Raw genomic sequence first — 18,010 nt, 5'->3', positions numbered from 1 at the left:
ATCTTAAGATTATTGATTGATATGAGAATATAATTGATTTTCCTGACAAAAACCTTTGGTGAACAAAATTACTTTTTGCAAAGAAATTTGAACTAGTGATTTTGTGAACTTATCTAAACTTGATTTTATTGCTGGTTTTAACTTGAATTTTGCAAAGAGATTTAGATTTTTGGGTTTTAAAACTTAGATAATATTTGCAGTGAGAACTGATTTATTTTACAATTGTGTTTAGATTTCAAGAACGATGCTTAATTGTTGAATCCTGCTTGCTTAATTCATTGATCTGATTTTCCATGATTTCCTGAGAATTTCCCTAGGCCTAGAGTTTAATCCTTCTGAATTTTACAACTCTTTTATTTTCTGTTTAATCTTTCAATTTAATTACAATATTTTGGTTTAGCATAACTAAAAGACGACGGAAATGATTCCTAGTGCTATCACGCTTGAGTGTGAGTTAGATCAATCGACACGGTTGATAATATGAGGCTTTAATGACTGTGTGATGTAGTCATATTTCATTCATTAAAATAGCACAAAAACCCGTTTTCTTATGAGGAAAATCATTCCTAGTGCTATCACGGTTTTGTAACGTAATTCACACAAACATTCTAAGGGAATTTAATTAAAAAACCCCTCGCCGGATCCATTTTTAATTTTAAACTAGGAGATATCATGTGCTTAAAGCACGGATCAATATTTTAAAAGAAAATTATAATATAGTAATAAAAGTTATTGTTATATTTCTTTTAAAAAGTTATTTTCTTTGAGATAATATTTATTTTTAATTATTCTGTAAATTTATATATATCTTTTTGAATATTAATTATTTTAAAATACTATAGAATTTTATTTTTGATGTATATTACAGTTTTATATTGTTTGTTTGTTGTATTTGCATCATTATTTTGTGTAATATGAAATAGTAATTTTAATATTATAAATGTGAAAAAATAAATGGGGCATTCTCAAAAATGCCCCTTTTTCCATACCCCTTTTTAAAAATACCCCTTCATGTTAACCATTTTTAAAACTACCCCTCTTTATATACAAAATGACCAAATTACCCTTTTTTGAGTGACAGCAAGAATGTACAGTCATCAAAATCGAAAATATTTTCCCGCCAAAAAAATTTTCCGCCAAATTTTTTTTTCCCGCCAAAATCGAAAAGTTTTCCCGAAAAAAATATTTTTTCCCGCCAAAATCAAAAATTTTTCCCGCAAAAAAATTGAAATTTATACCTTTTAGAAACATTGTAAACGCTTTTAAAAAACTTTTAAAAGTGTTTACAAGGTTTTTAAAAAGTTTTTAAACACATTGTAAACGCTTTTAAAAACCTTGTAAATGCTTTTAAAAAGCTTGTAAATGCTTTTAAAAGGTTTTTAAACACCTTATAAACGCTTTTAAAAGCATTTACAAGGTGTTTAAAAACCTTTTAAAAATCTTATAAAAACTTTTACAAGGTTTTTAAAATCATTGTAAAATCGTTTACAAGGTGTTTAAAAACCTTTTAAAAATCTTTTTAAAAACTATTTGAAAACCTTTTAAAAACCTTTTAAAAATCTTGTAAAAGCGTTTACAAGTTGTTTAAAAAACCTTTTAAAACTCTTTAAAAATCTTGTAAAAGCCTTTACAAGGTGTTTATAAGGTAGAAACCTTATAAAACCTTTTAAAAACCTTGTAAATTATTTTTGGCGGGAAATTTTTTTTGTCAAAATTTTTTAACAAAATTTTTTTGACAAAAAAAATTTCTGGCGGGAAAATTTTTTCGAAAAATTTTTGGCGAGAAAATATGTTGGAAATTTTTTGGCGGGAAAATTTTGTTTTTGAATAAAATAATTTTCATCTAAGGGTAAAACGGTCATTAAAAATTAAAAGAGGGCAAAAATAAAAATGGCCAGAAAAGAGGGTATTTTTGAAAAGGGGTATATTAAAAGGGGCGTTTTTAACAAATTCTCAAAATAAAATTTATAATTTATCAATTATATAAATTTAGTTTTACCAACCCGCCAATGTGAAAATTAAAACACACATTTTTTTCCATAGATTGAGTAATATATATTTGTTTTAAAAAATTCAAATCACAACATATGTTGAAAAAATTCTGCATATTTATTAATCAGAAATATTATATAAAAATTTCAAACAATTTGTAAATAAAATTAAGAAAGATGATAGTAGAATCATAATTTGAAATCTTAATAAAATCATTGAAATCTAGTTATTAAAAATAATTTTATTGTCTACTTGGATATGAAATCTTAATTTTTGAATTGTGATTGGTTTATATTTTTTTTAAAAAAAATTAATAATTTTCGTCAATAATTTATTACAGAGAGAAAATAATTTTTAAAGCACAAATTAGTTTTGATCTGAATAGAATTTTTTATTTTTTTTTTTATTTTATTAGAGAGAGAAAATAAATTTTCAAGTACAAATTACTTTTTTATTTTTTTTTCAAGTACAAATTAGTTTTGATTTGAATAGTTTTTTTTTACTTTTCTTCTAGATTTTTCATATTTGATCTGTCAGCATTTTTTATTTTTTTAATTAATTTATTAATCACAATTAAGTTTTTCTAATGGCAATTGAATGTAATTTTTTACACATTTTAAAGTTAGTTTCATATTTGTACTTCTCAATTAATATAGTAGGATTCTCAACTATTTTTTTTTTCAACCAAACATTAATAAATTAAAAGAGAACTCCTAGGTTGGTTGCCTAAACCAGAGGAAAAGAGTTTACAAAAGAAATTTCAGTAGCTAGAATTCTAGAGGAACGAGCTAAACAATCTGCCCTTGCGTTAGACTCACGAGGAATCCTCGTCAGAGTGAAGGAAGGGAAATATGATCTGATCTAAGAAAAATCTTCCAGAAGGTTCGAGAAACCGGGCCAATCTTCGGGCTTCTGGACCATCGCAAGTAGCTCTGCACAATCCGTCTCAAAAGCTTGACAATCCACTCCTGCTGCTAAAAGAGACTCCATAGCCCAGATCAGGGCCTGAAGCTCCGCATGTAAGGGAGAAAGACCGCGACGATGACTCCCTCCCAGAAGAAATGTCAAGTCATCACCACTGCAAAGCCACCACCCCAAACCTTGAAGCGCATCCGAACCTTTCCAAGATCATCGATCTGACAGTGGGAAGAAGACTCCCTATCATCCAAAGAATCCGGAGGAAATGAGTAATTCCTAACAAAGGATTTGGCGTCATCCCACAACAATTTGTCATTCGTCGCCTGATTTAAGATCTCCATCGGTGCTGCCTCCATTCCCTGAAAAACCTTTTTATTCCTATCTTTCCAAATGGACCAGAGTATCCAGGGAAGGCGAAAGGAGACGCCAAGCTATTCACTACAAGAAAACACACCTTTTGCGATGGACGAATATATCGCTATTCCCTCGCAAATCGACAAAAGCGAGAGATTTACGAGGAAAGTCGGTTCCTCGCAAATCGCTTCTCGCAAATCGGTCAACGTCGCAATTCCCTCGCAACTTTTGCGAGGAATAATTGTCCCTCGCAAATCCCACGCAAATTGCGAGAAACTATTTTTCTAGCAATATCCTAGCAAATATGTCTCTAGTAAATCCCTCACAAATTTGTGATTCTTTTGCAATTAATATTTCCATCACAAATTGTAATAACGGTATAAAAAAATTATAATTTTCATTTTGGTAAGCTTAATTATCATTAAACATGTAATTAAAATTAAACCTGTAATTAAAATTATACCTTAAACTTATGCAAATTAAAGCTGTTATTAGAAGTACTAATTAGTTTACAAAATAAGTTCACAAAACATAATGGGTGAATTACTCAAATGTTACTCATTTTAGGTAATATTACCAGAATCTACAAAAAACTTTTTTATTACTAGAATGTTTCAGGTATTTTCAAAATACCCAGCGTGCCCCTGTTTTATGTTACCGGAAAAAACGTTATTACAAAAATGCCATTGCCACGTCAGACGCCACGTCAGAAATCGCTGACGTGTAACCATAACTCAGCCGTAACGCGATACAGAGTATGTTGCGGCTGAGTTATAGGTATGTTGCAGCTGAGTTATCGGAAAAACATTTGAGTAAGAGCGGACGGCTGACTTATGAAAATCTGGCTGAGTTATGCTCATAAGTCAGCCAAGCGTTATGGCTGACTTATTAAATTTGGCTGAGTTATGCGCATAACTCAGCTGTAGTAATGGCTGAGTTTTCACCTGATGGTTGAGTTGTCAAGATTTTGGCTGAGTTATCGCTACAACACGGTTAAGTTGTCAAAATTTTGACTGAGTTATCACAACGACACGACTGAGTTGCCATTTTCCGACTGGCTGAGTTATGAAAAATGGCTGACTTATGAGATGTAGTTACGGCTGAGGTATGGTAAAAAAACTATAACTCAGCCATCATAGGCTGACTTATCGACAAGTCAGCCGTTTGACGGCTGACTTATTGGCAAAAGATTAATTACTAGAATGTTTTTCAGTTACGGCTGACTTATCAAACGATACGGCTGAGTTACATATTTTCAGTTCATGAAGCGGCTGAGTTTGGCAGCAATTTTTTTTGCTTTTTAATTACTGTAATGTTTTTCGTGTTGTGGCTGAGTTTTAGTTAGGCTGAGTTATTGTATTGTTTCATGGCTGATTTGCCACGTCGGATGCAGCATCCATGTCAGCATTCCATGTCATCATCTTTTTTCTTCGGAAATACGAAACGTCGTTCGACTCTGGTTCTTCAACTGGTTAATAAGTGAACTATTTACCTTCTTATTCACCTTGTTCTTCTACTTCTTCTTCACTTTCTTCTTCACACCTTGTTCTTCTACTTTTGTTCTTCTCCACCTTGTTCTTCATTATATTTCATGGATCCAGTGCCGGTACTAGTTGTGTCCGGTAATTGGATAAAGACACAGATATATGTATTTAACTCCGACGAGAGAGGGTGTATAGTTGTGTAGATAGATGGAGGCACAACATACGACAAGCTTGTTAAGCTTGTTCTTGAAGACTACGGATTGGACTCGTTTAGACCTGAGCTAAAGCTGAGCTACATGTTCTCGAACAGGGCAATGAAACATATGGCGCATGATACTCCACCAGTTTTTGTCTCCAATGATCGACAGTTGCAATGTTTTTTGGGGCTATGGAAAACCGATCAGCTACGTCTCTGTGTAGAGTTTTCGGCGAAAGAGTCTACAGAAACTAGTGGAGCTAGAGGAAGTATGATTCGGTGAAGCAGAGACTCGAAAGCAGAATCTACATACGAAGTGTGCGGTGGGGGATTTGAAGGCACTTGTTTTGATTATGGTAAGATTGTTGACAAAGAAAACGAAGAAGAAGCTGTCGAAGTAGCATCTGACGAAGAAGAAGACGATGAATTTTCAACCGATTTGATGTTTTCGAGGACTCCGATGGTGAGTCATCTGATGACGAGAAGTTTTCTGTATTGGGCGAGCCTCAGAGTACAGTGGAAGACCCACCTACTCCGCCTCCTCAGAAGAAAGCTCATAGAGATGATAACTTTTCCGGATCGAAGATGAATCCGGAGGCTATTAGGTTGGAGGTGTCAACGCTAAAAATTGCTGTAGGACAACGATACAGTAGCAAAAAGCAGTTCAGGAATCACGTGAAACTTATTTCGGTTAGGGATGGATTTGATTTTAATGTACCAGTCTCAAATCCGAGACAAGTGGTTTTTAGGTGTTGGGTTAAAGGATGTCTTTGGAGAGTTCGTGCATCTGTACAAGGGGATGACCCGGATTTTCATGTTCGTGTATACGATTCGGAACACACATGTTCTGTGACGGAACGTTCTACTAGATGCCGTCAATCAACAGCTGATGTACTGGCAGGTCTTTATAGGGACTATCTTGGTGATCTTGGTCCGGATGTTAAACCTAAAAGTGTCGGAGTCATTTTCAATAAGCAATTTAGTCTAAAGGTAATTACTATGTTTCGACTGACTTATTGATAATAATGGTTGAGTTATAGGTATGTATAGGCTGAGTTACTTATTGATAACAATGGCTGAGTTATAGGTATGTATAGGCTGAGTTATTTACATTTTACGGCTCATTTATTGATTATTTAAGGCTGACTTATTCGAATGTATCGGCTGAGTTATTTATATATTATGGCTGATTTATTAATTTGTTGGTGTCGACAGATGGGTTTTTGGAAGGCATATCGAACGCTGCTGAATGCAAGGCAGATCCATCAGGGAACTCCTGAGGAAAGTTTTAGCGAGTTGCCTTCTTACATATTCAAGTTAAAAAGGGAAAATCCGGGTACAGTCACGCGTCTTCTAATAGGTGATGAAGATAGATTCAAATATGTTTTTATTGCTTTTGGTGCGAGTATTGTTGGGTTTGCTTTCATGCGCAAAGTTGTTGTTGTCGACGGAACGTTTCTCCATGGTAGTTACAAAGGGACACTTCTAACAGCCCTAGCTCAGGATGGTAACTTTCAAATTTTCCCATTAGCTTTCGCTGTTGTTGACACTGAAAATGATGAGTCTTGGCGTTGGTTCTTTACACAACTCAAAGTTGCCATTCCAGACGAAAAGGATCTTGCGATAATCTCCAACAGACATCAGTCAATAGGGAAAGCGATTCGTCAAGTGTATCTGTTGGCTTCACGTGGAATTTGCACTTACCATTTGTCTAATAACATCTTGGTGAAGTTCAAAGGAAAACATTTGTTCCCTCTGGTGAAAAAAGCGGCAAAGTGTTTTAGGCTAACTGATTTTAATGAGGCTTTCAATGAGATTGAAGCACGTCATCCCAAACTACATGGATACCTCCAACGAGCTGGTGTCTGAATGTGGGCGCGTGTTCATTTCCCGGGTGAAAGGTACAATTTAATGACAACGAATATTGCAGAATCAATGAACCATGCACTGTCGAATGCTAGAAGTCTTCCCATAGTTCAACTTCTAGAATCGATACGGGATATGATGACCAGATGGTTTTCTGAACGGAGAGAGGATGCGAAATCGCAGCAAACAACGCTCATTCGAGGTGTTGAGAAACTACTACAGGTAATTTTACATAAGTCAGTCGTCAATGTTGATAACTCAGCCGTAACAGTTACCATATCTCTGCCGTAATTGTTTCCTTATCTCAGCCATTACCATTATAGTTTCCATAACTCAGCCATTGTTGTTTCAATAACTCAGCCATAATTGCTTTCATAACTCAGCCTAAAACGTTTTTGTTTTTTGTTCTACTCCCTTATAGGACCGTGTCACCGGAGCAAGACTTATGGAGGTACAAACGATTGATGCTGTACGTGTTGAAGTGAAATATGGATCATCTTTGCATGTTGTAAATTTAGAAATAAAAAGTTGCACATGCCGTCGTTTCGACCACGAGAAAATACCATGCATCCATGCAATCGCAGTTGCAGAGCATATGGATGTGTCTCGTATATCCATGTGCGATACGAAATTTAGGAGTGTCGATTTGGTTAACAGATGGGCTGGTTCAATCATGCCTCCAGATGAATCATTCCCTGCTCCTGAAGTTGTGGATAATCAGAAGTGCTTGCTTCCGATTGTTGTGAACCAGCCAGGAAGACCAAAGAAGCGTAGGATTAAATCATCTTTGGAAGTTGCCACTGAAAATAAACGCCCTAGGAAGCAACACGCATGTTCGCGATGTAAGCAAGTTGGGCACAATGCGAAAACTTGTGCTCTATAGTTTATTTTGTGTTATTACTCATCTGTCAAAGTATTATTACTTTATTTTGTGGTATTACTCATCTGTCAAGTAGTATAACTCAGCCATAACACACTATAACTCAGCCATCACATGAATCGACGAGATATTTCGTCCTGTATCATGATAACTCAGTCGTAATAAACTATAACTCAGCCATATAATCAGTCGTATAAATCAGTCCTTTGTTTTCATATTGTTTCTTTGATAACTCAGTCATGACATGAATCGACTATATATTTCGTTTTCCCGTAAAAGCTATAACTCAGCCGTAAATTTTATAACTCAGCCATGACATTAAACTTTGCTAAAATCGTTTTGATTAGTTTCTATTACACTTCATCCAAACAACAACAAAAAATATATATAATAACAACGCCTAAACGAGAGATCTCTGGTTGGGGGAGCCCGATCGAAAAGTTTCGCCACCAACCCTCTAGCGTTCTGGACGGTCCTGCAAGTTTCACCCGACGACTCCACGAAATTGACGTATCGGATTAACCTAGTCAAGCAAGCTCGATAGGCCCAGACATCTGTCACGAACGGGAAGGCGGTTTCCCTCAGGGGTTCGCGATCGCCTTTCGGGAGATCGGGTACATCCATCTGATCGACCAGTTCTTTGCACGCCTTGTGCTCATCAAGTAGACGGACCATTCGCCAGTGTGCCAAGAAGTAACCTTCGACGATAAGGTCTTCCAGGACTAGAATGGTTCCCTCTAAACGGTAAAAACGATGGAGCTGGTCAAGTTTCAGCCGAAGCGCCCGAATATACGCGCTCATCCTCTTTCGCCGAGCTCGGTACTCTCGGAGTTCTAGCTGAAGGGGAGACACACCGGGGTCGACAGTATTTGAGTTCGGAGCGACCTCACGAGATCGGGACGTCTCTCCTACCTCCTGTGGAATGGGATTTTCCGGCTCCCGATTGCCGGATGCGGCGGCTATCCTTTCCCGGGCCTGTCTCAGCAATGCGGATCGAGTTCTTGCTGGCATCCTTCTATTTCTTACGCTGGTGGAAGTTAGAATGATTTATTCCCCAACCTTCATCCCTATTTATATAGAGTCATGGGATGTAACCGCCGCTGAGTCCACCAATCAGACTGCAGCGAAAATTCCGATGTGTCCCGAGAATAACTATAAAAGACCGTGCAACACATTTAATGAAACGCGTCTTTCGTTTTCCCGTAAAGCTATAACTCAGCCGCTAAGCAATATTTTGGCAAGTTAACCTAATAATTACAAAAACATTTCTTTTGATAACTCAGCCATATAGATCAGTCGTTTGTTTTCATATTGTCTTTTTCGATAACTCAGTCATAACTCACTATAACTCAACCATGACATGAATCGACTATATCTTTCGTTTTCCCGTAAAGCTATAACTCAGCCGTTAAGCAATATTTTGGCAAGTTAACCTAATAATAGACGCGACCTTTCTTTTGATAACTCAGCCATATAGATTGTTCATTTTGATAACTCATCCGTTATTCACTATAACTCAGCCGTCACATGAATCGACGTGACTTTTCGTGGTCCCATAAAACTATAACTCAGCCAATACATGAGAGTAGATACTAAAATGTGGAAGCATGAAAGGTGGATACATAGAATTAGCCGAAGAAAAAAAGGGACGTTTAATACATGAAAAAGATGGGAAACTATACGAATAAATGGAAAACAATTATTTTAAAATAAACAAAAATTAGAGTCACGAATTGATAAGGTAAAACTAAAAATCACTGCTGGAAACCCTAAAGGATCTCCGAGACTTTGAGGGACAACCACAGAAGGTAACAGTTTTCGCACATGATTTCATAGTCTCCATAGCGGAGAGAATGGAAACCATAATACAAACAACACATCACAGCACAAACGGGTTTAGGGAGTGACGGGCTGTCAGGATAGCGATGGGAGGCTGAGTATGAGTTTTTCCGGGCCGTCTTATAACGAGATAAATCATCCAGAAAATAATTACCGGTTACAATGGCATCCAAAGACTTCAGAGGATAATGATTTGCATCAAACAGCTGGAGGTAATGGACGGCCATATCCTCATTCCCTTGACAAATACTTAGTACCCCACATGCTAAGGTGGCATAACCATCGGCCGGTACAATACGACTGAGAATATCAATCCCACGCTGGATATCTCTATCCTCAGCCACAACCCTTAGCCCTTCGAAGTAAATGGCAATGGGGTTGCCGGCGTCAAAGCATTTGACGAAGAAAGGCATGTGCCGCCCTTCATTTTGGAGGCTACCATCAGGGGCATTGGATGTGTTGATTTCTGATGGATCAGTACAAAGGCAATATATAGCAGCTGTCTTTAGAACTTCATCACTGTATACTGCATTTTTCCCCCTACGACCAGCCCTTAAAATAGAACCAAGTGCGGTCCATCCACCATATTCTGCAGCATTTTCTGCAAAAAGGGAAACGATTTTGATGAAAACGTCGTCGGGGAGATCCGGCATCTTGGGTGCTAGCGCGGACATAGTGTTGAAAAAAATAATTTTATTCTAGTTTGTAGTTGAGAGGTAATAGACTAAAGTAACGGGAATATTATAACTCAGACACTTGGTTCTATTTGTAGTTGAGAGGTAATAAATAGACTAATGATTTTAGGGTTAAGCATATTTTGGCGGGAAACCATAAGTTAAAACTATAACTCAGCCATAACATGAATCGACGTGACCTTTCGCTTTCCCGTAAAACTATAACTCAGCCGTAAAGCAATATTTTGGCGGGAAACTAAATAATAAAATTATTGCAAGTTAACCTAATTTATTGGTAAACAATATTTTGGCGGGAAACCATAAGTTATTCCTGTAATAGACGCATCGACGAGACCTTTTCAGATTATTCCTACTGATAATTCAGCCATTACTAACTAGAACTCAGTCAATACATGAATCGATGAGAATTATGGCTGAGTTATCATTAGAAACGAAGGTCATTTCTTCAAATTGTTTATAATGATAACTCAGTCATCATTCTCTATAACTCAGCCGTCATATGACCTGTAACTCAGCCATATAGATTGTTCCTATAACTCAGTCATAACTCACTATAACTCAGTCATAACTCACTATAACTCGGCAATTAAGCAATATTTTGGCAAGTTAACCTAATAATAGAATCGACCTTTATTTTGATAACTCAGCCATATATATTGTTCATTTTGATAACTCATCCGTTATTCACTATAACTCAGCCGTCACATGAATCGACGTGACCTTTCATGTTCCCGTAAAACTATAACTCAGCCAATACATGAGAGTAGATACTAAACTGTCGAAGCATGAAAGGTGGATACATAGAATTAGCCGAAGAAAAAAAGGGACGTTTAATACATGAAAAAAATGGGAAGCTATACGAATAAATGGAAAACAATTATTTTAAAATAAACAGAAATTATAGTCACAAATTGATAAGGTAAAACTGGAAATCACTGCTAGAAACCCTAAAGGATCTTAGAGACTTTGAGGGACAACCACCAAAGGTAACAGTTTTTGCACTTGATTTCAAAGTCTCCGAAGCAGAGAGAACGGGAACACATCACAGCACAAACGGGTTTAGGGAGTGACGGGCTGTCAGGATAGCGATGGGAGGCTGAGTATGAGTTTTTCCGGGCCGTATCAAAACGAGATAAATCATCCAGAAAATAATTACCGGTTACAATGGCATCCGAAGACATCAGAGGATAATGATTTGCATCAAACAGCTGGAGATAATGGATGGCCATATCCTCATTCCCTTGACAAATACTTAGTACCCCACATGCTAAGGTGGCATAACCATCGGCCGGTACAATACGACTGAGAATATCAATCCCACGCTGGATATATCTATCCTCAGCCACAACCCTTAGCCCTTCGAAGTAAATGGCAATGGGGTTGCCGGCCTCAAAGCATTTGACGAAGAAAGGCCTGTGCCGCCCTTCATTTTGGAGGCCACCATCAGGGGCATTGGATGTGTTGATTTCTGATGAGGGATCAGTACAAAGGCAATAGATAGCAGTTGTCTTTAGAACTTCATCACTGTATACTGCATTTTTCCCCCTACGACCAGCCCTTAAAATAGAACCAAGTGCGGTCCATCCACCATATTCTGCAGCATTTTCTGCAACAAGGGAAACAATTTTGATGAAAACGTCGTCGGGGAGATCCGGCATCTTGGGTGCTAGCGCGGACATAGTGTTGTAAAAAATAATTTTATTCTAGTTTGTAGTTGAGAGGTAATAGACTAAAAACGGGAATATTATAACTCAGACACTTGGTTCTATTTGTAGTTGAGAGGTAATAAATAGACTAATGATTTTAGGGTTAAGCATATTTTGGCGGGAAACCATAAGTTATTCATGTAATAGACTAATAATCCTAGTGATAACTCAGCCGTCAAGTCATATATATATATTTCAGCCATCACTTACTATAACTCAGCCATTACATGAATATACGAGACCTTTCGTTTTCCCGTAAAACTATAACTCAGCTGTTAAGCAAAATTTTGGCGGGAAACCGTAAGTTAACCTAATAATAGACGCGACCTTTCTTTTGATATCTATAACTCAGCCATCACATGAATCCGTAAATCTATAACTCAGCCGTAAACCAATATTTTAGCGGGAAACCAGAAGTTAACCTAATAATCGACGTGACCTTTCGTTTTCCTATTGTTTTTCCTTTATATTCTCTTAATTCATTGTATCGTATTTTGGCGGGAAACCATAAGTTATTCATGTAATAGACTAATAATCCTAGTGATAACTCAGCCGTCAAGTTATATATATATATATATATATAACTCAGCCATAACATGAATATACGAGACCTTTCATTTTCCCGTAAAACTATAACTCAGCCGTTAAGCGATATTTTGGCGGGAAACCGTAAGTTAACCTAATAATAGACGCGACCTGTCTTTTGATAACTATAACTCAGCCATCACATGAATCCGTAAAACTATAACTCAGCCGTAAAGCAATATTTTGGTGGGAAACCATAAGTTAACCTAATAATCGACGTGACCTTTCGTTTTTCCATAAGTTAACCTATTGTTTTTCCTTTATATTCTCTTAATTCATTGTATCGTTTCGGTTTCTTACTCATTGTATCGTTTCCTTCTTCTCCGCTCACAATATATTGCACATACAAATCTCCTCTACAACCAATATCAATATATCCTTCGATCATTGCATACGTAAGTCTCCTCTCCATCCCCTCTCAATCTATTGCATATTTTCCGATTATTGCACCTATCAGTTGGTGAAGGTTGTTTTTATTTTGATAGCCAAGCTATGGACGGAGAGGGTTCCAGTAGACGTCAAAAACGCAAGGCAGACGAAGCATTATCGTTAGCAAGAGTCCCAGATTACGAGTGGGAAGAGGAATCACTATTGGCCGTGTCCGAAGCCTTTTCTCAGACAAGAGCCGCGGTCGAGGCGGAGTCAAAGCGTCGCTACACAAAAATTCTGCGTATGATGGATGAGCATATGAAGAAGAAGGAAGAGAAGACCGTCCTCGGGCATCAACTGGATCTAATCGACGCTCAACTAAACCAACTGAATCAAATCTTGGGTGGAGAACTTGTCGACTTAGCCACAGAGCACAAGAAGTTAGAGGAGATGAGAGAGATTGCGGAGGCCGATGCCGACCAGTGTGTGGTTCCTCCTCCTCCTCTTGATTGGTTTTTAGAAGCTCATGGTTCCTCCTCCTCTTAATCGGTTTTTAGAAGTGAATTCCATTGTAATGTCGTCTCTTCTTCTTTATGAACCCTGAACTTGTTTTATTTTTATTTCTTTTTGTAATGTTTCATATTAATATAACTCAGCCGGTATTATGATAAATCAGCCACTAAAGATTTATAAATCAGCCGTCACATGAATCGTTGAGACTTTTCGTTTTCCCATAAATATTGTAACTCAGCCGCAAAGTCATATATATCAGCCATTTATTTTCATAAAGTTTCTTGAGGTAACTCAGCCATACTCACTCTAACTAAGCCGTAACATGAATCGGTGTGACATTTCGAATTCCCGTAAATATGATATCTCAGCCGTCAAATCATATATATCACTCATTTACTTTCAAATTTTTTCTTGTGATAACTCAGCCATAAGTCACTATAAATCAGCCGTTACGTGACCTTTCGTTTTCCAATAATGGTTTTAACTCAGCCGTAAAGCGATATTTTGGCGGGAAACCATAAGTTAACCTAATAATTTTAAAATCCAGTTGTTGGCGGGAAACCATAAGTTAACCTAATAATATTAATATTCAATTGTCGAGTGATGTTCTTCTTCTTAAAAACAAAAATCCCCAAATGTCGAATGCTTAAACCCTAAAAAATCAAATTCTGGTAAATCATGAGCAATGTATCTGGAGATTCGAGTTGTGCATCAAATGTCCGAGAGAGAGGAAGAGGTACAGTTGTTGGCGTACCTAAGAGATGTTGGTGTGGAGAAGCAATCGTGGCCAAAAATTCGAAATCGGAGTCAAATCCTTGTCGACGATACTTCCGTTGTGGGTATGCAGCTGCGAAGAAGGTAGACTCTGTTCTTGGTTATGTTGAATCTGTTCTTGTTGGTTTATATTGAATCTGTTCTTGTTCCAATTGTTGTCTCCATCACCTTCATAGCTTATGAATGATGACCACGTCTTCAAGTGGGTCAATGAGGCACTGTTGGATGAGGTAGAGTCTTTCTCTGTTCAAACTGAAAAACTACAAATGGAGCTTGGGAAGGAGCTATTTGAGAGGGTTGAAGATGCAAAATCAGAATTGAAAGAAAGGATGAAGGTTATGATAGTTGTGATAGTTTTTGGTTATATAATCATGTTTGGTCTATTTAAGATAGCAGGATGAGATAGTGTATGATGGGATTATGTTTCCATAATGTTGTTGTTAATGGTTATGGATTCCAAGCAAACTAATGTTGTTGTTAGTGGTGTTTTATCAATCTTTTTTACTAACTCAGCCATATATTTACTATAACTCATCCATAACTCACTATAACTCAGCTGTCACATGACTTTTCGTTTTCCCGTAAATATTATAACTCAGCCGTAAAGTCATTTATATCACTCATTTACTTTCAAATTGTTTCTTGTGATACCTCAGTCATAACTTACTATAACTCAGCCGTCACATGACCTTTCGTTTTCTCGTAAATATTATAACTCAGCCGTCAAGTTATATATATCATTCATTTACAAGAGTATATCTGGTTTTTAGAAAGTTTTAAAAGGTTTTACAAATTGTTTATAATGATATATATCAATTTGATTTGCTTTTCTAAAAGCTTTACAAGTTGTTTCTAATATTAAAACAGTAGACTCTGAATAAAATATTTTTTAAAATAGAGTTTACAAGAGCAGTGACTGAAATATTTTATTAAAAAGTACAAAAACAAGATAAATTATTCAAGAGTTCTTAAAATAGATTTGAACTATTTAAGTTCATATTTCAGTTTCCTCTCCCAGCGTATTGAATTGTCATCTCTCTAGCCATTGCTTCAAACCTTCTCCTATCAGATTTGTAGAGGTTGGCAAGATATTCAATGGTCTGTTCCTCATCATTGACCTCTGGTTCAATCAACTTCTCCACTAATCCCTTGAAAAGCGTAACAATCGGCAAGGCAGTGGGAATCCAACGGTCGGTCCTCAAAACTTTTAGGTAAATGCCTCCACTATCTGATACATTTGGGTGGCAAATTCTTGTGATGAAAACAACCTGCATTATCAAGAAATTTTATTTAAAAAACTATGTAGTTGGGAGTCCTAATAAACATGCTTGCTAAAATAAAAAGGAGTATAATAAAAAATAGATACCTTGGGGGGACTTCTTGGGTAATCAGGTGGAAAACTAAGCCTAAGTTTAAACACTCCCCCTTCATAAGGAGTGTTCACCGGTCCGATTAGGGTGGCCTCCCAACGGAAAATGTCGTCATCAACAGTTACTAAAAAAAAGTCAAACACTCAGTCTCATTTATCCTTAACAGTAAAACAAATCTAATCTGAAGATGTATGTGTTTACCTGCTGTGATGTTTGGCGAAAGATCCCTGTTCAGATATTTCAAATCAGTCCTTATATAGTTTGAAGGAGAACGACGGGCCATTTCTGACGGATTGAAGGAAGAAGGTAAACAGACTTTTTGGATCTGAGAGATGATTTAGGATTTTTCGTGAGACAAAGGTTTGATGTGTAAGTGGAGAGCAAAAAGAATTTATAATACGCGAAGCGTCGCTTTGGTTTACAAAAAGTACCCCTTCGAAAACATAAATACATAATTCTAAGCCCTTCAACGCGTAATTATAACCGAACTAAAGCGACGCTTCGCGTATTACGCCTTCAATCAATTACGGTTTTACAAGCCTCTGGTGGCTATAACTCAGCCATAACGTTATAGGGCGCTATAACTCAGCCGTCACATGAACTTTCGTTTTCCCATAAATATTATAACTCAGCCGTCAAGTCATATATATCACTCATTTACTTTCAAATTGTTTCTTGTGATAACTCAGCCGTCACATGACCTTTCGTTTTCCCGTAAATATTATAACTCAGCGTCAAGTCATATATATTACACATTTACTTTCAAATTGTTACTTGTGATAACTCAGCCATAAATCAATATAAATCAGCTGTCACATGGCATTTCGTTATCCCGTAAATATTCTAACTCAGCCGTCAAGTCTCACATACACAGAGCATTAAATTCGAATTGATTACATTCAGTTCTGCAATTGATTACATTCAGTTCTGCAATTCGCCAAAAAATAAAAATAAAAAAAAATAAATGCGACAAGCATCATATTAGCGAACTAGTTCCCATGGGAAGGCTATCGTCTCTAGCATTCTGTACGGTCCTGAAGTCTCAGGATGGGAGCAGACCGTATAGATCGGACTCCAACGGTTCTTCCACCACCAGCTTGCTCAGTTCAGATCGCCAGATCTGACAATCCCACCTTAAGGATTCAAGCCTTTCCATCGGCACTTCGGAGCCCTTGGACACCATCTCCTCCAAGAAGGCACATGGACCTTCTATGTCATGGCTTTCGCGGAAGAAATGGTCCGTTGACTCCAAGTGGTTGATGTACCGCCTCAGCCTCTCCAGGCAAGCTCGGTAGGCCAAGACTTCCGTGTTGTGCGGGAAGTCCGAATTTCCCAAAGGTTCGTAATCACCTTCGGGTAAGTTGGGCACCACCATACGGGAGACCTGTTCTACGCAAGAGGCATGCTCAGCACGTAGACGAGTCATGCGCCACTTCGCCAGAAAAAAACCTTCGGCGATGAGCTCATCCAGGACTCGGATAGTCCCTTCCAATCGGCAGAGCCGAAAGACTTGCTCGAATTTAAGACGAAATGCTTTAATATAAGCGCCAAGTCTCTTGCGGCGAGCTCGGTACATCCAGAGTTCCCTTTGCAAAGGATTAAAGTAACGGGATCGAGACGGAAACTCTTGAGGGGGGGCATTATCCGATGCATTCGGACCGAAACCGCTAGTTCCAGCGGCTGTCAGTTCTCGGGCCCGTTTCAACCATGCAGATCGGGTAGTCACTGGCATCTTTGCTAGTTTCGTTCTAGTTTGGAATGCTCTTAACATTTCCAACCCTTTCCCTATTTATACTAAAACTTGGAACGCAACCCCCATTGATTCCACTGCCGGGAAACCATTAGTTAACCAAATAATAGGCGGGAAACCATAAGTTAACCAAATAATAGAACGTGTAAAAATCACTATAAGTCTATAAAAATCCTACATTACGGATTTATAATTGGTACGATATCTCAGCCATTACGGATTTATAAATCAATATAACTCAGCCGTTATATGAGTCGACGAGACCTCTCGTTTTCCCGTAAATATTATAACTCAGCCGTCAAGTCATATATATCAGATTGTTTCTAGTGATAACTCAGCCATAACTCAATATAACTCAGCTATCACATGACCTTTCGTTTTTCCGTAAATATTATAACTCAGCCGTAAAGCGATATTTTGGCGGGAAACCATAAGTTAACCAAATAATAGAACGTGTAAAAATCACTATAAGTCTATAAAAATCCTACATTACGGATTTATAATATAGCCGATATTACGATATCTCAGCCATTACGGATTTATAAATCAATATAACTCAGCCGTTATATGAGTCGTCGAGACCTTTCGTTTTCCATTAAATACCATAACTCAGCTATCAATTCGTATAAATCTGTCTTTTGCTTTCAGATTGTTTGTTGTGATACCTCAGCCATAACTTTACTATAACTCAGCCGATAAATGAGAGGAGATACCAAAAT

At 37.3% G+C, this 18,010-nt stretch overlaps 1 protein-coding gene and 1 pseudogene across 1 annotated transcript; one reads left to right on the top strand and one right to left on the bottom strand.

Moving 5' to 3' along the window:
• Positions 1-6,159: 6,159 nt before the first annotated feature.
• Positions 6,160-7,888, top strand: LOC147930558 (uncharacterized). The gene is made up of 2 exons (XM_087479423.1): positions 6,160-7,032; positions 7,232-7,888. Exons 1-2 carry the CDS (start codon positions 6,814-6,816, stop codon positions 7,691-7,693), a joined length of 681 nt encoding a protein of 226 aa, XP_087335549.1. The 5' UTR covers positions 6,160-6,813; the 3' UTR covers positions 7,694-7,888.
• Positions 7,889-15,172: 7,284 nt separating this feature from the next.
• Positions 15,173-15,824, bottom strand: LOC147930557 (ubiquitin-conjugating enzyme E2-16 kDa pseudogene; annotated as a pseudogene).
• Between the last annotated feature and the right edge of the window lie 2,186 nt (positions 15,825-18,010).

Source organism: Camelina sativa, chromosome 12, assembly GCF_030686135.1.
Source record: "Camelina sativa cultivar CO46 ecotype springtype chromosome 12, ASM3068613v1".
Lineage (NCBI taxonomy): Eukaryota > Viridiplantae > Streptophyta > Magnoliopsida > Brassicales > Brassicaceae > Camelina > Camelina sativa.
Note: the sequence above shows the minus strand (reverse complement) of the source record. Positions and strands in the feature narration are given on the sequence as shown.

Coding starts and splice junctions, on each gene's coding strand:
- LOC147930558 (XM_087479423.1), top strand. CDS start 6,814: ATGTGGGCGCGTGTTCATTTCCCGGGTGAAAGGTACAATTTAATGACA. Junction 7,033..7,231: donor GTGTTGAGAAACTACTACAG/GTAATTTTACAT, acceptor ACTCCCTTATAG/GACCGTGTCACCGGAGCAAG.